We start from the raw sequence: 26,652 nt of genomic DNA on the forward strand, positions 1-26,652 counted from the left end.
AATAAACCAAAAAAAGATTTTAGATATCTCCCAATCTCAAAGTATTGTGACTTCCTATTTCCTGGGGTAGATCAAAACTCATTAACCTTTTTGGTAATAGAAATCTTTAAGGGAAGTAGAAGCTGTTCATTTCTTATTTTGCTCAGTGTGAATGATTTGGAACCATTTCCTCGGTGTGGGTGAACCATTTCCTCTGTGAACCCTTTGGAGATTTCCAAATATTTTCGGTATTTAGTGGAGTCAGGTAGCTCCATGCAGTGTTTCCTATGGGCATATACCTCCGTTAACTATGCACAGAAGAGACCAGAAGGCTTGTAAGAGGTGAGGCAGGTCCTTGGCTGATTGAGAAGAGATTTCATTATCAGCGTGGATGGAGACAAGAAAGCTGTTGGTTCCTCATTCCAGGTGTCTAACTGCTGACCTCTGACCATAACAATACTCTCCCTGATGACATTAAGCTGGCCTGTTGTTTGTTGGGGGGAATGAGGCGGGTCAGTAAACTTTAAGTCCTGTCAGTGGGTACTGTTACAGTTCCTCCCTTCTCAGTTTTATGGCACTGGCTTTCAAAACAGAATGGGGAGAACAAGTGATCTGCTTCATATATTTGTCCCGGATCCTTCATATCTACTGTAATCACCTCAAGTGAGGTAGTCACCATCCACTCTCAAATAAGTTTTCCTCCACACAGATATCTTATCTACTGCAAAGACAGGGTTTTCTAAGATCTCTCTCCTGCTTGCTGCTGCTCTTTAAAGGCTAGACAACATACTGACTCTAGGAGCTATCTGGCTTCTGGGGGAGGGGAACTGCTGGCCAGACTCAACCGGCCTCTTGCATCTCTGGAAGTCAGAATTCATAAACAGAGTTGTGTGACCCTTTGAAGGTATATTGGTAGTGCATACCATCTCAATGATGAAAAGACAGCAGTAGCCCTCAGCACAAACTGATTCTTGGACTTACAAAAAATAAAATAGAATTCAGAAAAAATTTAAAATCTTAATCAGCTATTTTAAAATGCCTTCCATTTTCATATATGATTGACTAAATGTAAATGACAATTTAGGTATTTAAAGACACTTATGGTCCAGTTTTGAACTTCTGGAGATGAGAATATTTGGGCTGCTTCTTTCACTATATGAAAAAAATGGAAAAGTATCATTTGAGGGTCCATCTTCTATTAAAGTGTGAGTTGTTAACACACTACAGGTTTAATATATTTTCAGCACAGAACTGTACGCACTGCTGCTGCTTGAAGGAGTCTTTGGGACTATCCAAGGAATTATCCATCCATGTCTGTGAATCCTCAGAGTAGGTTCTTCAATGCAAAATTAGGCCTCAAAATGGGACTCGACTGTCTAGTCTTCGAGACCTTATGTAAGACACACCTTTTCCTTAGTTAAAGATGAATTTGAAGATCATATGAGAATAGTTATGAGAACAATCTTTAATGAAAAAAAAATCAGACCAGGAAAGTATCAATTTGTGAGAAGGAGAATTTTAAACACCATAAAAGGCAGAAATTCAAAATATTTTCAAAAGCTTTTTAAATAAAAAGTTAATCTGTGATAAGTCAATATCAATATCTAGCATTTCTTGAGTACCCCAAGTAATGATCCAGTCCCTGCACTAAGGGTTGGGGATCCTAAAATGAGTAAGACAGGATCCTAGATCTTAGAGGGTGTCATTGTGTGGTGGGGGAAACAGAAAAACAACCAACAGAATGAAGCCTTCATTCGGGATCATGAGAGACACACATTTCAAGTCTGGGGACGCACAGGGGAGGGACTGACAGTCCGTTATTCCTGAAAGGGACATCCTGATTTTTCCACTGCGACCTAGAAAACCAGAGTTAAGCATCTGGTTGGAGCATACGTGTATAATGTGGTAACAGTTATTTGTGCTCGGAGAGCACATTGTGCTTTTCAGAGTGCTTTAGTAGACATGGTCTTTTGAGGTCCCTCTACCCTGTGAAGTGAATGATCCAAATGTATGGATAAAGTTAGGGTAACTGAGAGGATAAGCAGCTTGAGTAAGAGTAAATAGCTACTGAGTGGTGCCCCAGGTCCCAGCTCTTCTGACTTATAAGCCTGTTTTCTTTCTACAGCCCTCTAGCAAAAGAAATAGCCCTTCATTTCTCAAAGCACGTGCGGTGGTACACTGGCTTCCTGGGATGTTATCTGCATTATGTAAAAGAAGGTTCCATTTTGAAATAAGTTAAATTCCTTTTCATTCTTCAGCTCTGAGCTCATAGGTCGCTTCTTTAGGGGAGACTTCCCTGGGCTCCGGACTCCCCCCTACTCAGCATTCTCCTAGAACTCTATGCTTCCCACATTAGCATTCCACCCAGTTTGTAATTTGCAAAAGAGACGTGGTCAGTATATGCTCAGCATCTAGCATCTAGCTTGTAGCAATGACTTAAGAAGAGTTTGCAGAAGGAATGTCTTAAGATTTGTGTGCTGATCCTTTCAGAATACCCAACGTGTGAACAGCTCACTTGTGCCAATGGAGCCTGCTATAACAGCAGTCAGAAATGTGATGGGAAAGTTGACTGCAGAGACTTCTCTGATGAAAACAATTGCAGTAAGTAACGTGTACAGGGTGTACAGGGTGTGCGGCGGCTCATTTATACTGGCCGGTTATACAATCTCGTCTCGAATTTGTGTTCAGTGAATTCATGTCGGTGGCTTAAAGTCAGCCACGGTGGGAGTATTTGCACCATGGAAATTGGCAAACACTCCAAGTCAGGGACTTTTTGTTCCTGGAGAATTGGTCGTTAAACATTTACCAGCATGTTGCTGCGTAATAAAAATCTCTTTTCAAACTTGAGACAGAATCTTCCTGTGAAATTAAATGGCTACAGTGGAACTGAACTTCCCTTTCTGCTCTCCCTTGCTACCTTTGTGTCGCAGCTAAGGTATGTCTGCAACACGAGTTCCAGTGTGATGGTGGGGTGTGCCTCCCTCATGCCTACGTCTGCGACCATTACCCGGATTGCGAGGATGGCAGCGACGAACATTCCTGCAGTACGGTGATTTCCTTGTGCTGGGTCAGGTTGCTAGGAGTGTTGTTGTAGTTCTTTTCTGACGAATGTACCACTCTTTTCAGACAAAAGGGTCACTGTGTCTGATGGCAGATGGAGCCAAGAGATCATTTAGAGCCCATGGCATGAGCTTCAGGAGTGAAGCTAGACCTGGCCTCCTTTATCGTTCAAGAATCTGTGTGGAGTTGAAGGATTGCTGATGGACAGTGTGCATTTTTTTTTTTTTCGGCCACAAGGGGACAGGGTGAATTGTGTCACCCAGCTCTAAAATGACCCATTCTTCAGGAATGGGTCTGATAACCTTGATAGGAGAGCGAGAGAAGGACTTGGAAGGGAGGGCGAGTTCCCTAATGGCAGTAGTCCCCCAGCTCTCCTCTTTACTATGAAGTTCTGACCACCCTGGAATTGGAGGGATGGGACAGTTTCAGTGTGCTGGGATGGTTTTCGTTGCCTCTGCTTTTGAACTCTGACCCTACTTTTTTTTTTTCCTAAGTCGTTGCCTGCAATGCAACCCACCTTTTGTTGTGGCCAACTCTGGACTCATGTTATTGGAATATGTAGTTTGAAGTCTTTGTGAGAGAGTTTTACTAATTTCACAAAATTAGTTGGCACCTTTCCATGGTCATTTATTTACTAGAATGTTAAGATTTGTCACCACACCCGTTTTGATTGGTTGGCACCTATGCCTTGTTAAATATTTTTGATATCACCCTGACTTTTTATGAGCCATGCCTGATTTCCCTTCTGGCCCCTGGGCTTATTTCAGTGACTGTATTAAAGAGAATGTGACAACATGGAACGGGTGACTCAGCATCATTTGGTCCTGGATAGCAGTTTCAGTGCTTGTGATAAAGTCGAGGGCACGTTGGCCATTGCCGTGCCTGCAGCACCCTCATCAGTCTGCGTTCTCTGGTCTGTGTCTCCCTACAGCCCACTGCCTTGTTTGTAATCTTGAGAAACATAGACTGGCACCTGAGTTCATTTCCTCGACCCAAAGCTGCTGTTATGTTTCTTCCTTTTCTCCCCCTCTTTCTCCTTCTCTTCCCCCTTTTCTTTCCCGTATTTTTTTTTTTTTTTTGTCAAGATACTTGACAGAACTTTAGGCAGTGAGGTGAACTCTTTGATTTTTCCCAAGGGGTTTGTGTCTTTGGAGTACAGCTGTTATTTCCTTCCAGCCTATGAGACCTGCAGAGGCAACCAGTTCACTTGCCACAGCGGCTACTGCATTAGTCAAAATTCGGTTTGTGACGGAGAGAATGACTGTAAGGATAACAGCGATGAAAACGGATGCGGTAAGGAGGAGAAGAGATTCTGACTGAAGAGCATTTTCTTTTTCTTATCTTTTTTTTTTTTTTTTAAGATATTATTTATTTACTTGTCAGAGAGACAGAGAACATGAGCCAGGGAGGAGAGGGAGAAACAGGCTCCCCGCTGAGCAGGGAGCTCGATGCGGGACTTGATCCCAGGACCCTGGGATCATGACCTGAGCTGCAGGCAGATGCTTAACCGACTGAGCCACCCACGTGTCCCTGAAAAGCATTTTCTTAACGTGTTTTCCAGAACTTGTATTCCTACTTCCCCTGTTAGAAATTATCTGTGTGACAAGCAAGTCTCGGGATTGGCTGCATTTTAAGTAACTTAGTGGGTGGGGGAAAAGGAGGTGACTTCACTGGCTTTGCTTAAAAAGATACTGAACTCCATTACAGTATAAATTATAATCTCTTCCCTCTTATTGCTAAAGCGAAATAGGTGGGGCAGTCTGTCCCACCTCTATAACACGGGTTAACTTTCTCCTTTGGAGGCTGTTTTTTTGACTAGGTTTATTTGTATAAAAGAAGTAGGGTGGGGAAGGAAGGAAAATGGGGGGAAATGTGATTTGCCTTGACCTTATAACCTTGAAAAATGACTTTGCACCTTGGTAATAGTTTAGTTTGTTTTATTTTCAAAGTCAGAGTTTAAACCACATGAGGCACTGACATCCAGTGGTAGAAGAGAGGCCATGTGGGGAACGTGCGAGAAAGAAGTAGGGATTGGTAGTTGCAGGAAGGGCTGCTGCCTAGGGAATTGTTTCAAGATTTTCTGAGAAGGAAATTCCAAAGATACCACCTCCTTCACCAGTTGTACGTCCAACAGTTCAGAAGTTCCTAACACCCACACCGTAAAGCAAGTATAACAAAGAGTGATGCTTGGGGAAGATCCATTGGTTTTGGTGTTCCAAGAAGTAGTCTCCATACAGTTTAGTTACAGGTTTTCTTACATTTTCGACATTTCACTAAAGAAGAAAAAAATCAAACAGCCCCCCCCTCCCAAGAAAGACAAAAGTAAAAACAGAATGAAAACTCAGGAACCTTGGTATTACCTCGATAATTCTAGTTCTGTAATTCGTGATTTAAATAACTGAATTTTCTTCTAGGGGTTATTAATCTAGTTTGTTTGATAATTCAGGCCTGTCTCTTCTTCCTCTTATAAGCTGGCTGAGGACTGCCTACCTTAGAAAGACTGGAACTTGAAGAATTCCACTGTCACTTCTTAGAATCCCAATAGAAGACTAGTAGTAGAGTTAGAAATTACCAATTTAGGTCATTGGTGGACTTCTCTTGTCCACCTGATCTGTATTCTCTCTTACCCATGGATGAAAAAGAGCTGGATCCATCTCTCATGTGGCCTGTGATTCTTTTATTCCTCCCCTGCAGAAAGCAGTAGTCACCATATTCGTGAATGCTACCCAGGCGAATGGGCTTGTCCAGAGTCTGGAAAATGCATCCCAATTGGAAATGTTTGTGATGGGACTATAGATTGTCCAGGAGGAGAGGACGAAAACAATAGCACCAAAGGGAGATATTGTGGTGAGTACGGAAATTTATCTGGGTAGCTTTCAGGTAAAGCTGTTTCTGTTTTTCTATAATCGATTCCCACGCACAGAGAGTGTCAGTGTTTGCATAACTATCCCAAGACTTACCGGCTTACACAAACAAGTATTTATTATTTCTCATAGTTCTGTGGGTTGGCTGGGAAGTTCTTGTGGCCTAGATCAGCTCACTCACATGTCGAGAATATTGCAATAAAAGCTCGGACTAGAACCTTCCCCATGATAGGAGGAAAGGTAAACCCTAGTGTGCAAGCTCTTTTAAATCTCTTCTTGGGTCATGTTTGCTAAATGTGCTATTGGCCAAAGCAAATCATTTGGCCAAGCCCAGATTCAGTGGATTGTTGCCACAGACTCCATCTCGTGATGGGAGGAGCTACAAAATATTTGTGGCGTTTCTTCCTTCACACAGACAAAATGGTTTTAATGGCAATTTTCAGGATTCTAAAGATGTTCTGGAGATTTTATCTCCTGGCTTATACTTATGGAAAAGTCTTATCTAGCTATACTCCAAAAGGAAGTTTCTGGTTTCTGTGATAGATATCTTGAATTAGTTTTTCTTTTTCTTTTTCTGTGGCTGTGGAATATCCTCCCACCATTACTCCATCAGCTGTGTGGACAATTGACTTTCCTGTAAGAGAATACAATTTATGATGTAGATTTCATCAGTAGTGTAAGTTATCTCGTAGGTGTTCAGAGTAGCCATGCTTAACATGTTTAATGTTATTCTTAATCCAGTCACTTGAGAATTCTTGACTTTTTCTATTATGTAGACAAAAAGATAGACTTATGACCTGATTTTTCTGTAAATAGCACTTAAGATGACTTGCACAGTTATAACTTTAAAAGGAGTTATTTTTTAAAAATGTGAGTTGAGCTTTTATTGCAAAATATTGCAGTAAGGCTTGAAGACTAATAATTTCTGTGCCTTTACTACATGCTTGCTCAGCTTTTAGGTTTGATAAAAGACGCTCTTATGTTATAGGTACATCCGTCTTGTCCACAGGTCACCATTCACTTAACAAAGTGTTTTTCTCTGTTTAGATGTGAATTTGTGTTCTCTATTGAGCTGTGAGTACCAATGCCGTATGTCACCAAATGGAGGGATGTGTTATTGTCCCCCAGGTTTTATCGTTGACCAAAATAATACCCGAAACTGTGTCGGTAAGTGACAGGTGGGAGTGTCTAGTGTTTCGTCACAGTGCTGTGGCACTGATGGCGTCTTTGATCTCTGACATCAGGGTGTTTGTACTTGTGGATAGGAGTGGCGATCTTTATAACAAAGAGTAACACAGTCCCCATAGAAAACCTGGACAATATGAAGTTTTAACTTGGAGAGACTTTTGTGAGGTCCACAAGGCCAAAGAGTGGTTCTTTGAGTGAGTTGACTAGCTCCATGGATACCTGTCTACAGCCTGATGAAGGAAGAAGTCTTTTGTGTTTCTTTTTAACTATTCAGAAGCAGGGTTGTTGCAGCCATACTGGGTGCTTAATACTGGAGTACATCCATGTGGTTGGTAAATAACCGCTGCCTGAACCCATCAACTACCCTACCCTGCTCCCCTGGCCTCTTCTCCAGGATGCTCAAACCTCTTCAGGATCCAGCAACTACAGGGTGGTTACCTAACAGCAGAGGATCACCAGCTCACTGCCCCACTGACCACAGTGGCCAGTCAGTGCCCATGCCATGCTGATTGTCAATTCCATTGATTTTCACCTGTCCTTGAAGCTTCTCGAAGCTTTGTTCAAGGACAAACACTTTCTTTTTCCTTCATTTGGGTGGCGTTGAACATTGATGCTGGTGCACCAAGTATTTCTCACATCTCTCTTACCTGAATTATAGGAATGATTTCTCCCACTAGGAAATTTTTGATTCTGATGTGAGCCAGCTTTGCATCCTTCTGTGATTAGGTTGGGATCTTATGATGGGAGAATTACTATGGCCAAGTATCAATTTTCTGTTTTTTAGGATTTGAACAATGGATTTTTAATGCTCTGATTTCTTTTTCCTTCTGATTTTTTTAAGAGGTGGGGAAGGGGCAGAGGGAGAGGGAGAAAGAGAATCTTAAGCGGGCTTCACACCCAGTGCAAGCTGGACATGGGGCTTGATCTCACGACCCTGAGATCATGACCTGAGCTGAAATCAAGAGTCAGACTCTTTTTTTTTTCAAGATTTTATTTATTTATTCGACAGAGATAGAGACAGCCAGCGAGAGAGGGAACACAAGCAGGGGGAGTGGGAGAGGAAGAAGCAGGCTCCCAGCGGAAGAGCCTGATGTGGGGCTCGATCCCATAACGCTGGGATCACGCCCTGAGCCAAAGGCAGACGCTTAACCGCTGTGCCACCCAGGCGCCCCAAGAGTCAGACTCTTAACTGACTGAGCCACCAGGTGCCCCTCCTTCCTTCTGATTTTTGATATGTAAACAATAAACCTATTTTTAACCAAATGGGTTAAAAAAACAACAACAACTTTGTTTTTACTGGTGTTGGCAAAAAGGCATCTGAAAGGCAACTGATTCATTAAAATTAAATTTGGTAAGGGTGCCGGGGGTGTAGTTGGTTAAGTGGTGGACTCTTGTTTTCACCTCAGGTCATGATCTTGGGGTCATGGGATCAAGCCTGAGCATCGGGGCTCCATGCTCAGTGTGGAGCCTGCTTGAGATTCTCTTTCCCTCCCCTGCCCCCCGCCCCCGCTAATGCTCACTTTCTCTAAGATAGATAGATAGATAAATAAATCCTTTAAAAAAATTAAGTTTGTAATCATCTATGGATCTTCAAAAGATAGCTGATTCAGATTTTTTTCCAGGATATTTGTGTTCTTTCGATATTCCTTAGAAATATGTGATTCTTCAGGACTTTCTGAATAAAAACAGACATGGCATACATAAAAAATACTTTTACAAAACTGCTTCTTCTGAAGCAATTTCCAAAATATTAATAAAATTTGGTCAGCAGTATTGAATTTGGATAAACCTAATGAAGTTATTCAGTCTTTAGTCTCAGCTCGTGGCTTTCACCTTGATTATACTTTATCAAATATGGTTGATCTCAAATAATTACAGCTAGAAAAAAATTTAATGCCACAAATTAACTCTGGTTTACAAATTTGGAACTTTTGAGAAAGTCTATTCCTCAGTGTTAATTGAGAACCATAATGATGGGGCTCATTTATGTGTTATGTGCCCAGAAAAACGAGATTTTTATAACCAGTAAAGCAATCCAAGTGAGGTTGTCCTTGTGGTGTTCAAAGGAGGTAATTGTAGGTTTCTGGTATCGGGACCATGCCCCAAAGTTTGCCTATGGTCTGACTGCACCTCTTAAGTAACAGTATAGTTACTTGTTGGACATAAGACGTGTTACAAGAGAAGACATGAATGTAAGACATGACATGTGCCTTATGCAAGTCACCCCAAGAGATTCTGAAGCCTCCGAGACAATTCTGAATTACTTAAGGAAGCCCCCCCCCAATTCTAATCAGTTGAAAACATTCTATAAATAAAACAGTATGATCTGCAAGAGGCATTAAATGAAACCAGGACACTCTTTGTGTTTTATTATTACCAACATCATCATTGTCATCACCAACATCACACTAGAGATGCATTCAAGTGATTTTAAAATACTTTTCACATGAACGTCCTCAATTGTTAGGTGGTTTCCTGACTTTGGAACCTCTGCCTGTGCTGCCTGGCATTGCTGCGAAGGCAGCGGCTCCCGTTCTTCAGGGTGGTGCTCATCCGTGGGCGTGAGCCTGTTCCTTTGTCTTTGGCAAAGGTCAGGCTCCTCCGCTGCTGCACCCCCCCCCCCAGGTTGCCACCCAGCTGCCAGCTCGATTTCCAGTCTTTTAGTTCTCTAGGCATTTCTCCTTTCTCTTAGTAGAAAAGGAATTCCAATAGAAATACCAGAAGCCACATTCTCAGTATTCCATCAGCTTCTCTTTTTTTCCTTTCTCAACCCCCAAGGAGGAGATAGGGCTGGGCTGCCTTGTGTTTGGAACTTGATAGGCCGTGAAGTCTTTTCAGTAGAAGTGATTGCTCTTTCAGAATCCCTCGTTTAGTCTTGAGATGCCCCACAACCTGTTCTTAGCCCCCCCTCTTTTTGGGGGGCACTCTAGGGTCTTGATAGCACATTTCCAATACTTTTTTCCCCAAAATCTAAGTCTGTGATGAGCTTTGGGTTATATTTCCAAATGTCTAGGGCTACTTGTATGTCAAAGGTCTGGGCCACTTTGTTTTGCAGTCTGAAATAAATGAAAAACTGTCATAACAAGGTTTTTTACATTTAGCCTATTAATAAATGTAATATAGAAAATTCCAATATTATGCTGTGGCACAAGATAATTTCAGGATTTATTGAACACACCCAGTTCACACTGGAAGTAGTGGTCTGATACTGCGTCACTAGTTTTTGCTTCCATGATGAACATTTTTAATCCCTGCAGTATGTGCCTGGAACATTAGTACAGATAACTTCATTTGGAGATGAGCTCAAAAGTCTGTGATTGAGAGCTTTTGTGTTAGGCCCTCTGCCACCAATAGAGATCTTTTCTGTGATCTCCCCTGTTTTCCAAGGATGTGTTCTTTGCCCCTGAGTTTTGAAGATGGGTTAAAATTTATTTCACATTTATTTCAAAGATGAGTATATTTTGCTCTCTTTGTAAAGAGAACTCATTAATTTGAATACGTGATGTTATAAAACCGGTTATACTTGTTTCAGCTGAGCTTTTAGGGAAATTGTTTTCGTTTGTTCTTTCAAGCATTGCAGTTCAACAAATACTCTCTGGATGGGTGTAATACTTCGCATGGCGTCAGGTGTTGGAAACCTATGCAACATCTAGCATCTTAGACATGGCTCCCCAGTGGATGCTTCAGTGGTAATCAAGAATAAAATTGAGTAATCCCGACACGAAATCTTATGTCCTTCTACCATTCATCTGCCTCTGGTAGTCTTGACCTGGCTGTGGAGCCTCTGAGGCGAGCTGAAGCAGTTTACCAAGGGTTATTGTTTCTGATTGACAGGACATGCTGTTTGTTGACAGAATGACATCGTGGTGCAGAGTTAGGGCAGGGAGGTCATTCAGCATGGTGGGATTTCAGACAGCCAGAGGGATCAGAGGGTGTCTAACGGGGTCTAAGCTAAAAAGGGGTTTTTGAACTATTTTCAAAGCAGTATCTGTTGGTAAGAGGCAACAAAGAATGAAAAGGAGAGAAAAGTAGATAAAGGTAATGGGGTAGGACGTGGTATTATAAAGCAGTGTTTTAAGGATTTATATAGTTCCCAGTACTTTTCTGTTCTCACCCAAAGCCTCAAGTCTACTTTCACTTTTCTTATTTTCACTTTGGCTAATGATGGATATTAATTAGCCTTCATTTTCCTCCATAATGGAGAATATAATCTTATTCAGTCATTAGAGGTGACAGTGATTTTATACACTCATTAAAACATTAAAGTACGTGTAGCCCAGGTGATAGGAAGGGCATTTGCGCCCAAAAATTCCTGGTTATGACTTCTTCACCTTTGGTTTTCTTCTGTTTGACATCAGAACTCCTGCTCCCAGGGGGGACTCCAAACCCTTAGGCATATTCTCATTGGTCTTGCATTCAAAATGAGGTCATGACATTCTGGAAATTTGAGGGCGAATATCCTGTACTTTCATTTCTACTGAGGCGAAGCCTCAGGTGGTGCTTTCTCAGGGCTGAGGTGAGGACACAGAAGAGATAAATCATGAAGGGCCTTTTATTTATGCCCACGTGCCTTTCACCTTGTCATGTCCAAATTGGATTAATTTTTTCCTTTGGTTAGTCACAATTCTTGGAAAGAAAGATCTGAAGGCCCATGTTGTTGTATTCGTTCTTGAGGGAAAATTGGAAAGATTAACTTGATCCCAGGACTTTCTTGAGCTTTGTAATTGGGGAAGTGTGAGGTGGTGGGCCATCCAGTAGGTATGGTAGAACCTGATTCCCAACTCTGATATTTGCTGCAAGTGTAATCAGATCCAAGAAATGTGGAGAATTCTAGACCTGAGGGTACAGTGCTTTCAGAGATTATAATTTACTAAGAACCTGTTGGTGTAGGCTGTGATGGTCTTCCTCCCAGGGAAGAGCACAGGGTGAAGGAGGGCGAAGAGTGAACGTGAACTTGGAGGGTCAATGAAATACTTGGCACCAATCTACCAAGATAGGACAATTTCTGTACCCCTTAAGCTGTACAGTCTTTGAGAAAGACTCTTTATATCTTGTGTTGTTCTACCCGCTCCCTTCCTCCCATATTGTGTTGTTTATATGTCAGTTTTTAAATCTCTTTTTACACAGAACTAGGACTGCTGTGACAGTAAACAGCCCTGTCATGTAATGGACTTTCAATGAACACTTATTAAATAAATGAATAATAAGTTAATGAATAAGTAGAAGAGAAGATATTTTTCATGTCTGAAGACTAGTTTAAATTTAATTTTGGTTCTAATTTTTGACATCAGAGGAAAGGCAGCTGAGTAAATGGATCTTTCCAAATACTTTATTGCAGTTACAGTTTTGTGTCTGTGTCTTCTTGAGGGGATGGCTATATGGCAGGTCTTACTTTATTCTGATGTAGCACTGTCCGGTAGAACTTTCTGCAGTGGTGGCAATGTGCTATATCTACACTCTCCAGTATGATAACCATTGATCCTATACAGCTGTTAATCACTTGAAATGTGGTGAGACTTAAGAAACTGAATTATTAATTTTATTTCATTTTAATTAATCTAAATATAAATTTAAGAAGCCATAGTGGGCTAGTGCCTACTATATCGGAAAGCACAGTTTTGAAGGGAAAAATTCACACCAAAATTCAGATATTTTGTAAACCAACATTAGTAAATTAAATGCAGTACCACAGGGCTGTGAATCTAAGCAGTGCTGTGCATCTGCTGTGAAATTAACCTTTGTGTAGATTTTTAAAAAATGTTCAAATGCTTTTGGATTGTCGGTAGTATGAAGATGCCTGTTCTGAATTCCTGTTTTTTGTTGTATGCCTAGAATCTGTGCCACCTCCAGAGGGTGCTTATTTAGATACGGGCCTCACTACATTCTTGTATAGCCGGTCCAAGATTTTTGTCAGCGTGCACTCAAAAAATGCCGGTAAACGTGATTACAAATGTTTATTTCCCACGTGGCAGATTTTAATGATTGCCAGATATGGGGAGTTTGTGACCAGATCTGTGAAGACCGAGTTGGCCATCACCAGTGCCACTGTGCAGAGGGGTATGTCTTGGAGCACCAGCGGCATTGCAAAGCTAATACTTCCTGTAAGTAAATTAAGGACACTTGCCATATCTCCGAACAGGAAACTTAGGACTGATATCCTCCTTCCATAGCAGATGACAAAAGAGATGCCAGCATTTATGTGGATAGCAGGGTTTTATCATCACAAATTAGGAGTGGACCCTGCTTCCAGAATAACGGGTCCCCATTAATTTTGCATTTTGATTATTAAGACCAGTTTATGGATTAATCATGACCATTAGTCATTTTTTTTTAATATTGGTTGCTTGTTCACTTTGTGTCTGAGTTGTGTCAGCCACCACATTTAATTGTGGAATATATTTTTTGCCTATTTTGGATTACTTGGACATTTAAATTTTGATTAATTTACCACAAACATGGGTGACAAGTATCTATAGAAATAATTTTGGCATTGTTTATGAAAAATTTAGGAGTGATTAAAAATGGACCTCTGAAATTTGGATTGGAGTTTTGGGGAATGCGCTCATTCTGGGTGTTTTGTTGGAATCAATCTTAAGTACTGTAGTACAGAAAAGTCATGGGGAAAATCTGTTAAAAAATGATATCATCTCCCCCCCCCCCACCATTTTGTCACCATGCATTTCTGGATAAGAAGATCTTTGTTCCTTTTTTCCCAATTTTTTTTTTCACACATGATCTTGAAGTTCCTTTGGTGGCCTTCTGAAATTTATCTGCTCATAGAATTGATGAAATGGGACATTTCCAGGTTATTTTTGTGTGGAAATATCTGAATTGCTGTTTACTAGCTTTTTGGTACAACTGATTTTTAATGTTTAAATGTATTTACTTTTGAAAGGATAATAAATTCGTATGTTCAAAAATTCTAAATTAGAAAAATGTCTTTCTCCATCTCTGTTCCTCTCTGCCCAGTCTCCACTTCCTTTCTCCCATTATTAATCATTATTTACTTTAATCCTAAAGATTGTTAAATACATAAATAAGAATGTACAAATACAGGTATCCAATTCTATTTTTACTGATTATGGGAGTAAACTATACATGCAGTTCTGCATTTTGCTGTCAACGTGTATCAACACAGAGACTTCCTCGTTCTTTTTTTTTTTCTGGTGGCATAATATTCCATTACTTTGATGTACATTATTTATTTAACTAGTCCCCTACTGATGGGCTGTTATATCATTTTTTTTATCCTTTGCTATTGCAAACAAGACTGCAATGAAAACCTTGATATTCATACGTCATTTTGCATGCTTGTGAGTATGTAGGTAAAAGCAGATTTGGATCCGTCACTGCCATGTTTTTCACAGAGTGATTTCCCAGTAATCCATAAAATATGTTCTGTGCTCTACAGAATCTGAAGTGCTGGGTTAGATGCCCATATCATAGAGGATTCTTGAAAATACCTGAGGTATTCCTCTCCATGTCACTGAAAGTGCACTGGCCTAGCCGTCAGGACACCCGAGTTCCTGGTAGACTCTGCTCCAAACTAACTGTGCTTTTGGACACTTCATCAAGCATCCTTGTGCCTCAATTTGCTTATCTGTAAACTGGGTAGAATGACACCTGTATGCCTGCCTCAGAAGTTTATTTTAAAATCAAATAAGATAACATAGAAGAAGCATTTAAAAAGGCAGGAAGCATATCAGTTGTAAGTTTGCCTGAAAGGGTGATAGGCCTACGCTTGTTCCCTTGAAGGAGTGATAATGCCTTCCTTCCTTCACATTTAGCTGAGCAGGCCTCCGTCATCTTCTCCAATGGTCGCGATTTGCTAATTGGTGATACTCATGGAAGGACTTTTGCGATGCTGGTACAGTCTCAGAATCACGGAGTGGCTGTGGGTGTGGATTTTCACTATCACCTACACAGAGTCTTTTGGACTGACACGGTGCAAGATAAGGTAAATAGAAATTTCAGGAGTATAGCTTGGGAGCTGATAGAACCCCAAGCACAAAGTGTTGATAGCTTTTCATTTTTGGGGGAGTGGAAGGGAAGGTTATTTTGTTTTCTAACAAAAAAGGCCCTTGAGATATTTTATGTTAATCAGCACCTTTTCCCTGCTATACTATTACATGTGACCTATTAAACAAAGCAGTCTATTATATGGATTAGCCTTGAGCAACTTTTAATTTTATTCGAAATGGAGTCCAAAAGACTAATTAAAAGAAATAGTAGACATTCTTTCAAAACTGGATAGATATTTGGTAGTAATTTTTGAAACTTGATCATTTAAAATGTAAAAAGTACTCTGCTTCCTTGGATGATAAAAATCAGATTTTACCTGCATCTTCTAAATGGAACCGTAATTGAAGATTGGGTAACAAATATTGACAACGTTTTGTTTAACAGCCAAAATTTCATTATGCTGTCTTATTTGGAAAGTGTGATAGATTTGATTGCAACTTTTGAGTGATGCAACAGAGATTTTTTTTTTAGAGACCTCTAAAGAGTTATGAAATTGTATTTCTTCCTCTTATATTTCCTTGTACTCTTAATAAAATTTTAATTCAAATAAGTGGTAACTTGCATAAAATTTCTAAAAATTGCAAATTTGGATTATTAACAATTCTGACGTGATTACAGCTAAAAATCAAAACAAACCATCACCACCCCCTCCACAAAAAAATCCACATTCTTTAATTAAACTTTCAATAGCTACCAAGAATTAGAAATGCAGGATTGAAAAAAATCCAACTTTTTGTATTTGCCTTACATATACTTTTAAAGAAACTCTTTTTCTCCCCAGTAGCCCAGGATGTAAAATATTTTAGCGAATCTCGTAGGTAAGTCTAGATGACTGGTACAACAACATAGATAGATATACTGAATGAATATAGGAAAACAGTGCCCACAATTATGTTTAAGAAGTGTAATTTTGGGTTTTCTTTCAGGTTTTTTCGGTTGACATTGATGGCTTAAACATCCAAGAAGTTGTTTCTCTTGACGATCCAGAGAACGTAGCTGTGGACTGGGTTAATAATAAACTTTATTTGGTAGAGACCAAGGTCAACCGCATAGATATGGTAAATTTGGATGGAAGCCATCGGGTTATCCTTATAACTGGAAACTTGGGGCATCCTAGAGGAATTGCCCTGGACCCAACTGTTGGGTAAGTGAAGTGAAAACATACTGATTTTAGTATTTTTGAAACTTTATCTCTCCCTATAGGTAAAACACCATTGGCTTAATTAAAGGTTAATTCTGATTTCTTGTAGGGTCTGTACTCTAGAACCCATGTTTATTTTATATCTCCATTCATGTAAGCTTTAAATGAGTACATTTCCTTTTGTACTAAGAATATGTGATTTTTTGGGGGTATGGATTTTATTCTTAGTGTTTGCCACATTTGCTTAGCGGAGAGATTGGACTCTGTGTTCTGACTCAACCTAATAATATTGTTACAGCTAAATGTTATTTTTGATTCACCATTATCAAGATGATCATTCTAACATGAATTAGCTGCCATGGGACTCGATCCCGGAACGCCGGGATCACGCCCTGAGCCGAAGGCAGACGCTTAAGGACTGCGCTACCCAGGCGCCCCTGCCAATTTTTTTAAAGAGGGGAAAGAAGATTGGAGCTATCCCTTTTAGCACTTACTTGTTGTACAAACTGGGATTGAGATGACAGTGCTAATACCTCATTATAAGTTGTTCAGTGTGAATCAACCACATCAAGATTGATAATGCTCACTTGTCTCCAGGTGTATATTAGATTTTCCTGATGTCCACATTTGAGTGCAGTTATAGGAGACTTGGCTTTCTCCTAGATTTTCAAAGTTTGGTCTTAGAATGCTTGTATGAACTTCAGGCTACTGAAGGGTTGGTGAATGGTGATTATTCATTTCTACTTCATGATAGTTTGCTGTCTTTCCTTGAAAATAATGGAAATGTTCTCTAGACTAAGCCTTAGAATGGGGAATTAAGGAGGGAAATGGTTTGATAGCTTATTTTAAAATGTATTTGTATGTTTTCCTGGGTGTAAAAAAGTGAGTGAAAGGCAGAGCCAGGGGTCAGGGGAGAAAGTTGAGAAAATGCATGTGAATTTTGCCATATTAGTGCATTTTAATAGTTGCTGTTTGGAGTTGTTGACTCTCCTGATTGGCCTTCGTAGTTTCTGATATTTTTTTCTTTATTGTTTTATACTCCCATGCTTCTCTAATCAGCTAGAGGAAATTTCCATTGATCCAAACATGCAACCTAAAAAAAATATTTTCCAGATAAACTTATAAAATAATTGACTTTCATCCTTTGTTTGTCTTTTGTAGTTATTTATTTTTCTCAGATTGGGAGAGCCTTTCTGGGGAACCTAAGGTGGAAAGGGCTTTCATGGATGGCACCAACCGTAAAGACTTGGTAAAAACAAAGCTGGGGTGGCCTGCTGGAATAACTCTGGATATAGTATCAAAGCGTGTTTACTGGGTCGACTGCCGTTTTGATTACATTGAGACTGTAACTTATGATGGAATTCAAAGGTAAAAAGTATTTTTTTTGTAGCTTCATAAATTTGGGGGAAAGTACATAAATTTATGGCGAGGGATACAGAGGGACCAGAATTAAAATACTGCTCTGTTCGTTGACAATACATCTTGAATGCCTTTGTGTTGACATTTGTGTGAAGTGACATTTGGGGGGGGGGGTTGTTAACTTTCCTTGTGTTCCGTGATAGCATTCGTTACATATTACGTAGAGCATTTGTTCTTTGATTTCTCCTCTCCAACTTCTCCGCAACTCCTAGATGAAGCACATTATTTTCATTAACTCCTGAGTCCATTTATTTCTCTGGGTCCCTTAAAGTTTGTCTCCAAAGATCACTTTATCTTTTTAGCTTACTAATTTTCCCCCACTGAATAAATAAGTTTTATTATTTATTTAGCATTAGCTGGTGGGAATTAATTGGACTTTACTCTGCCCTTATGTACTTCAAATTTCAAAGAGAAATTCTGACTTGTATTTTTACCTGATACACTTCAACGATATTTAGATATTGAGCATAAAGTATGGCATACTTTTTATTTCATCTTAATCTAATAAGAGTTAACTGTTAATTAGTTAAATTGTTAACTATTTTAGTTTCTCTGCTTTTGATATTTTCAAAAATCGGTTAAAACCCAGTTTTTAAATTCTGTCAAAACTACTCTTTGTGGCTTCAGAAAATAAGCAGGCCAATTTAATTTTTTCCAAATGACTTGATTTTATTGTTTTCTGAATGGAAGGAATATTATAGTTTTGTTTTCTCCTTTGTCTCTATTTTGTAAGGATGGTATCACCGTTTGCCACTGGATTTCATATTCTTAGAACAATCTCTGCTTGGCTAAATGAAGTGATTGGGTATTAGACTATGACTTCTCATCATTAAAACTGGTACCCATAATGAGAATGTGAATAAATTTAATGAAAACATACCAATCAACCCAATAAGTCATACAAAAACAGTTGAGAAATTGCCTGATTTTTTTTCTCTTTGACACTATATTAGATGGTATAAATATTTTTATGCTAAGGTTAAAGTAAAACATAAAAACATAACAATCAGTGGAATTTCAGAAATATTTGAGTGCTTTGCTGGCTGTGAAGAAACATCAAAGAGCTATTCAAGCTCACGGGGACAGCTGAAATCATAAAGTCACTGCCTGTTGCTTTGCCAGCAGGTGGCATTCAGGGTTCTGGAATTTGCTAACTGAAAAGGAAAAACCATTCTCTAATCTTAATGTACCATGTCATTATGGAGTGTTTTAAAGTGTGAGCTAACTTATCAACTTAGGTTTCTTTTTTTCCCCCATGTTTTTGGTGTGTTTCCCAGCCTTAGTATCTTCAGTTCTTTTCTTAGACTCCTATTGTGTTTTTTAGTTTTCAGCGGTGTTAGGATTTTTCTTTAAGGTCTTTCTATTTTGCAAAGAGGAAAAAAAAAATGAGTTTTCCCTTATGAACCATCCTCTACCTCACTTTCTTTATGTGGCCTAAGTGACTTACCATGTATGTAGAAGTAGTTATGACAGGCACTGTTGATTTTCTTTCCCTTGCTTGGCACCTTTTACTTCTTTTTCTTCTACTGAAGCAGCTCTGGCCACTTTGTGCCTCCACTACAAGTATGATGAGCAGACAGTTTTATCAAGCAGAAACGTAGCAGTGGTAGCACTACTTTTTGATTTCCCAAAGTGACATCAGGAGTAGGTCTGTGTCTTTGCTCTGGGTTGAACTGTTCTGCTCACTATCCTGCTCCTTGATGCTAAGAAATGGTTAATGGTACAGTGTGAAATATATTCAATTCCCTTGTTATACTTTTTCACCTATGGATTACAAAATATTTTACATCTTAGTGGGGTTTTTTTGTTTTTTGTTTTTTTGGTTTTTTTTTGGTGGGGCAACCTTAATAGAATGAGAAGCATGTAAAAAACAGTAATTTTTCAAAAAATCTGGAACAAAGTAGAACTGGGACTGAAATTTTATTTTCAAGGGTCTTTCCCAAGAGACCACATGAAAGTCCTTCTATCAAATGTAGGTCAAAATATATCCACATTTTAAAATGTATTTTTCTATATATCCTGTGTTTGTAACAAGAAATTACTTAGCATTTTAGGCATTTACTTGAACTAATTCCACCTTTAATCGAAATGAAGGAAAACAAAAACATTGTGATATACATCTTTTGTAACAGGAAGACAGTAGTCCAAGGAGGCTCACTCGTTCCTCATCCCTTTGGAATAAGCTTGTTTGAAGATTACGTATTCTTTACTGATTGGACAAAGATGGCTGTAATGAAGGCGAACAAGTTCACAGAGCCCAGTCCACAAGAGTACCACCAGACTTCTCTGAGGCCCTTCGGAGTGACTGTTTATCATTCCCTCAGGCAGCCCTACGGTATGCCCCAGAACAATGGAAACCCTGCTTAGTATTGGCCTTGGTAGAAAGGTTTTCTCAATGCTATGGAAGTTAATGATGAGTGATCTCATGAGATTTCGGCGACATTTTCAAATATATGATGGGTTATCTAGAGAGTTAAACTCTCTGAAATTGGCTCTGTAGGTCATGGGGCCTTCTGAAAAAATTGATGTATATCAGAGTTCAAATGCCAAATCTACAGGAAACTTAGGGATGTATTTTACAGACATTCATTGGCACCTACAATATGCCAGGTCCTGTCTTAACTGCTGGGGATGTACAGCAAATAAACCAAACCAAAATATGTATCCTCATTTTACTGGGAGAAATCTTGTATTCAATCCGTTAATATTAAAGTTGAGGAAACTGAGGCTTGGAAGAAGAAACCAACATGCCTAAGTGTTCATTTGAATTAGTGTCAGAGCCAATTTATTCTTCTTCTCCACTGTATATGTATGACACCTGTTATTTGGTTTATGCTGGATCTGTGGAAGGCTAACAGTGTTTGGTGTCTCATAGGCTGGTCACTTATCAAAGAAAAGAAATATTTTGATCCAGACACCATTTAGTCTTTTATTTTATAGTAAGTCTTGTTTGTGTTTCAAGGTTTTAAGTTGACAAAACTATTGTGACTGTATATGGCTCTTTTCTGTATTTGCTTGTGCATCAAAAACATAAAAAGAAATATGATAAACTATACTGATTGAAAGTTTAGTATCAGTGAACAGTAATTCTGGGAAAGGCAGATTTTACTTCAAAACTCCCACATTGAGTGGTGGGTCTGACTTTAGGATGGAGAAAGACCAGAAAGTAATAAGGTTGATCTTTTTTTTTAAAACAAAAAACCAGCCACTAGAACTGATACATTGAAGGATATTCATCTCAATGTAGTCATCCTGGGATAACATATAATTTAGCTGAAAGTACATACTCCATCTGAAACATTTGGAAGTCTCTATTTGGAATAATCAGTTCATGAGCTACTAAATTCCTATTTGCCCTTGACCAAAAACATTACCCAATTTTATCATCCAGATTATTTGTTTGTTGTTTCCCCAAATCAATCCACCTGAGAAGGTAAAGAGACATTTTTAAAATTAAATTAAATTAAATTTTTTTTTGGTAAAGAGACAATTTTAAAGAAAAAGTCAAAAGCTAAGAAGACAGTTTTCAAAGCAGATATGACCTTTTTGGCTGTGACAAGTTGTATACAATGAGCTTTTTAAATCATGGCTTTGAGAATGGGTTTTAGAAGTATAAACTGGTTTGTATTGCAGGCTTGTAGGGTTTTGGAATCAGATCTGGATTTGACTTCTAGTTTAGCTGCCAAATAATCTCGGACAAGTTGTGTTACCTTCTGGAACTTTGGTTTCCTCTTTTATAAAATTGGGATCATAATACTTAGCTCTTAGAGTCATTGATTGTAAGTTTGCTTACTTAAAAAGCATGCATCCAGTGGTTATGGTTACTTATTATATCTTATGATTGGTCAAAATAACACTCAAGATTTTTGGGAGGAGGCGGTTATTTTTTAATCACTGGGACTAGCAGACGTAATTACCTTGGGGAGAAGAACTCCCAAAGTTACTCAGCTGTGGGAATCCTGTGTGTTGCCACTACCAGTTTGAGGGTAGGTGGGAGAGCTTATATGGGAGTGTATACAGCAGCAAACAGCAGTGGCGTTTGAGTTCCAAGCCCATTATTTTGTTTCACGTACCTGGCTCAAAGTGGTTTCACATATCTTGGGTAATCATACGTTTCTAATTGAGATTTAACCCTGTGTATTTTTTCCTCTAGTTAGCAATCCATGCAGAGATAACAATGGGGGCTGTGAGCATGTCTGTGTCCTCAGCCACAGAACAGATAATGATGGTTTGGGTTACCGCTGCAGGTGCACACTCGGCTTCAGCCTGGATGTGGATAACCGCCACTGTGTTGGTAAGAAATCGCTTCCGGGCTGTCTTTCTGGCAGGCAGCGTAGCAGTATGTGCTGCTTTTGGACTGGGTCAGCTTCCTGTCATACTCCTTCATGGTGAATAAGCATTTGGTAGCTGACAGAGCATCTTCCTCAATAGGCATTACTTCCCTTACACACAGGGTTCAAAAATGTAAATTTCTGTTCTTTGGGCCTTTCCTTTAATTGTACATCTAGGGTTTCCTTGGGCTCCCTTTTCCCTTTTCTCCTTCCTGAACTCTTTGTCTCCTTTGAAAATTATGCCTTTGAAATTCCATACAACTTAATTTTGAGTTTTCTCTGCTATGTATACCTTTTCCACTTTAGATGTTAGCCTTCAGTTTATTGGGAAATACTTCCCATCCCTTCCGTTGCCCTCTCTAGACCACCGCTTCTGCCTCTCGAGGGGGGTGGTTGACCTCGATCCTACTTGGCTTTATTGCTGTGTCCCAAAGCAAACTAAGTGTTGGGACGGCTCATTTCCTCATCTAGTTTTTTGCTTTTCAGTTCAGATTTTCTCTTTATATCTGCCTCTATGCTCCAGGATTCAATTATTCCCTCAAACACTTCTTTTCTTCCTCTTTGGTTGTCTACACATCTACTCCTAAGTAGACTATTGCCCCACCTCAGCTGATAATGAAATGCATACTCCTGCAATATTTGGTTTTCTTTTCTTCCCCTTGAAAACTCTCCTTTTTAATGCCTTTGACAAATTCTGGCTCCCCATATGGTACTGCTTTGGGCTGGTATGTAAATTCTCTAATTCTAATTGAGGCAAACTTGTTCACTTTGTAAGTAATCCTAGATTCAGATAAAAATCACCCTCATTCGGTGTTATGCAAACAATGAATCATGGAGCACTACATCAAAAACTATAACGATGTACTGTATGGTGACTAACATAACATGAGGGAAAAAAAAATCACCTCATTCAAAAAGTCCTGTGTCTCTATTACATTGACACTACATTGTCTAATAATTTTGCTCTTCAACTCCTGCAGTTTTTATCTTTGTCTTGGGTATACTCCTTCATCTCTTTCTTTATGATTTCCTGACATACTGTTCTGTCTCCTTCTTTGATTTTAAAATCACTTCTTTTTTCCTTTTTCCTCTATTTTTCCTCTCCTCTCCCATCCTTCCCTCCTTTATTTATTTCTAAATAACTTACTTCGTTGCTGTTAATTCTTCTTTTTCGCTAGTCTTAAGACCTTAAAAAGTGCAGTAGGATTCTTTGTATAGATTTCTATACAAAAGTTAATCCAGATCAAGAATTTTGATGGACCACAACTTCTTAATCCAGTCATCTGTTGAAGGGCATCTCGGTTCCTTCCATGATTTAGCTATAAGAAGTTGTGGTCCATATATACAATGGAATATTACTCAGCTATCAGAAAGAACGAATTCTCAACATTTGCTGCAACATGGACGGCACTGGAGGAGATAATGCTAAATGAAATAAGTCAAGCAGAGAAAGACAATTATCATATGATTTCTCTCATCTATGGAACATAAGAACTAGGAAGATCGGTAGGGGAAGAAAGGGTTAAAGAAAGGGGAGGTAATGAGAAGGGGGAATGAAGCATGAGAGACTATGGACTATGAGAAACAAACTGAGGGCCTCAGAGGGGAGGGGAGCGGGGGAATGGGATAGACCGGTGATGGATAGTAAGGAGGGCACGTATTGCATGGTGCACTGGGTGTTACACGCAACTAATGAATCATCTAACTTTACATCGGAAACCAGGGATGTACTGTATGGTGACTAACATAATATAATAAAAAAACATTAAAAAAAGAATTTTGATGGAATTACTATGCCATTCAGTTAATACTGCTTTAGAATTCATCATAGGGACAGTGTTTTATATAAATAAATCTTAAGGATAAATTTTTCAAGAAGAAGTAAGATTGTAACAGTTGTATCACCTTCATAGCTGCTTATCTTTTTTTCCTCTCTTCCCATTATTTCCAGCAATGTTTTCCACGGATTTGTTTTTTATGTTTATTTCAGAATTGTAAAATGTGCTTTATGGATGTATAAATAATTTCTCTGGAATTGAGGGAGGACAAGAACCTCCCTCAGTGTAGCCGATGGTGTCGTGTTCTTCTTCCTACAGCTGTTAAGCAATTCCTGATCTTTTCATCTGAAGTGGCTGTTCGTGGCATCCCATTCAACCTCTCTACCCAGGAAGATGTCATAGTTCCAGTGACAGGAAGTCCTTCTTTCTTTATTGGGATTGATTTTGATGCTCAGGAAAAAACTATCTTCTTTTCAGATACATCAAAAGACATGATTTATAAGCAAAATATAAACGGCACAGGTGAGAATACATTGAAATTTTTTTGCACAGTTTGTCCATTTTTTAATAATACTAGTAATTTGCTTACTAGAACTTACTTAGCTTGCTAAATACTTCTAGTTCAGGAAAAGAAATCCATTGCTTTTCTCATGACTTTAATTAAAACAAACACTTCCTTTCCTTAAGAGTGTGTTTTTAACAATGAGAAATATTAACATAAAAGAAGCTGACATTCCATAAAAGGAGAGTCAAGTGTATTAAAGTCAGTAATGGGTTAATTGATTAGAGGCTGTTCCTCATATTCAAGCAGCCAGATGACCTCTCTTGAGGGATGTGGGGCTTGAAATAATAATACCCCCATGAATTATATGGAAATATGGATTTACTGTAATTTTTCATTTGGTTGGAATTCTGTTAATATCTTCATAATCATCACAGAAAGATAAATTATGGCCAGTCACACTATACTGGTGAGTACTCTATTGAATGATGGCATAACTCAGTATTTTGATTTTATAACCCACTGGAGAATTCTACCAAACATTGAAAGAAGGATTAATACTGATTCTTTTGAAACTCTTCCAAAATACTGAGGAGGGGGGAATACTTTCAAAGTCATTCTATGAAGCCAGCATTACTTTGATACCAAAACCAGATTAAGATACCATAAGAAAAGAAAACTATAGACCAATACCTCTGATAAATATCGATGCAAGAATTTGCAACAAAATGTTGCAAACAGAATTCAAGAACACATTAAAAGGATTATACACTATGACCAAGTGGGATTTATCCCTGGGATGTAAAGATGGTTCAATATATGCAAATCAATAAATGTAATACATCACATCAATAAAATGAAAGATAAAAATCACATGATCATCTCAATAGATGCAGAAAAAGCATTTAACAAAATAAAACATACTTTCATGACAAAAACTCTTAGAGTGAGTATAGAAGAAACATATCTCAATATAATAAGGGCCATGTACAGCATACACACAGCTAACATTATACTTAATGGAGAGAAATTGAAGGCATTTCCCCTAAGATCAAGAACAAGGCAAGGATGCCCTCTGTCACCACTCCTATTCAATATAGTACTGGAAGTCCCAGCTGGAGCAATTAAGCAAGACACAGAATTAAAAGACATCCAAATCAGAAAGGAAGAAATAAAAAAGTAGTTAATTGCTGATGATATGATCCTGTAGATATAGAAAATCCCAAAGGATCAGTCAAGAACTGTTGGACTTAATCAACAATTTCCATAAAGTGACAGGACACAATCAACATAACAGAAATCAGTTGCATTCTTTTACACTAATGATGAAGCATCCAAAAAAGACATCAAGAAAATCAATCCATCACAATAGCATCAAAAACAATAAAATACTTAGAAATAAATTTAACCAATGAAGTGGAAGATCTGTATAATGAAACCACAAAACTTAGATGAAAGAAATTGAAGAAAACACAAAAAAAGGAAAAACATCCCATGTTCATTGACTGGAAGAATTAATATTGTTAAAGTGGTCATACTACCCAAAGTCATCTACAGATTCAGTGCGATCCCCATCAAATTACCAAAGGCATTCCTCATGGAAATAGAAGAAACAATGCTAAAATTTGTGTGGAACTACAAAAGACCCTGAATAGCCAAACTGATCTTGAGGAAGCAGAACAAGGTGGGAGGTATCACACTTCCAGATTTCAAACTATACGACAAAGCCATAGTAATAAAAACAGTATGATGTGGAACAAAAATAGACATATCATGGAACAGTGGGACAAAATAGTCCAGAAGTAGACCCCAGCATATATAGTCAACTCATATTTGAGAGGAGATTCAAGAATAACCGATGGGAAAGGGATAGTCACTTCAACAAATGGTGCTGGGAAAACTGGAGAAACACATGTAATACAATGAAATTGAACCCTTATTTCACGTAAGTCACAAAAAAAATTAACCAAAATAGATCAAAGACTTAAAAAACTGATACCTGATACCATAAAACTTCCAGAAGAAAATGTAGGGAAGAAGTTCATCAATACTGGTGTTGGCAGTAATTTTTTGCACATGATGTCAAGCATAAACAACAACAACAAATGGGACTACATCAACCTCAGAAACTTTTGCACAGCAAAAAAAAACAATAAAATGAAAAGACAACCTACAGAATGGAAGAAGATATTTGCAAACTACATATTAGATAAGGGGGTCAGTATCCAAAATACATAAAGAACTCAGTCTAGCTCAATAAAAACAAAAGCAATAACAACAACAGCAACAACAAAAATCTAATTAAAAAGTGGACAGAAGAACCAAGTAGACATTTTCTCAAATGGGACATCAAAATGACCTATAGACA

The 26,652-nt window shown here is 38.7% G+C and overlaps 1 protein-coding gene across 1 annotated transcript in view; it reads left to right on the top strand.

Moving 5' to 3' along the window:
• LRP2 (LDL receptor related protein 2) overlaps positions 1-26,652 on the top strand; it is a 180,244-nt gene that overhangs the window by 37,159 nt on the left and 116,433 nt on the right. The window contains exons 6-17 of the mRNA XM_040636652.1: positions 2,470-2,580; positions 2,910-3,023; positions 4,216-4,332; positions 5,734-5,886; positions 6,951-7,070; positions 13,064-13,192; positions 14,879-15,048; positions 16,040-16,257; positions 17,416-17,622; positions 19,806-20,008; positions 21,827-21,967; positions 24,101-24,304. Of these exons, the coding sequence (XP_040492586.1) occupies positions 2,470-2,580; positions 2,910-3,023; positions 4,216-4,332; positions 5,734-5,886; positions 6,951-7,070; positions 13,064-13,192; positions 14,879-15,048; positions 16,040-16,257; positions 17,416-17,622; positions 19,806-20,008; positions 21,827-21,967; positions 24,101-24,304 (1,887 nt within the window). The remainder of the gene's footprint in view (positions 1-2,469; positions 2,581-2,909; positions 3,024-4,215; positions 4,333-5,733; positions 5,887-6,950; positions 7,071-13,063; positions 13,193-14,878; positions 15,049-16,039; positions 16,258-17,415; positions 17,623-19,805; positions 20,009-21,826; positions 21,968-24,100; positions 24,305-26,652) is intronic.

This window comes from Ursus maritimus, unplaced genomic scaffold (assembly GCF_017311325.1).
Source record: "Ursus maritimus isolate PB19 unplaced genomic scaffold, ASM1731132v1 scaffold_1, whole genome shotgun sequence".
NCBI classification, from domain to species: Eukaryota; Metazoa; Chordata; class Mammalia; order Carnivora; family Ursidae; genus Ursus; species Ursus maritimus.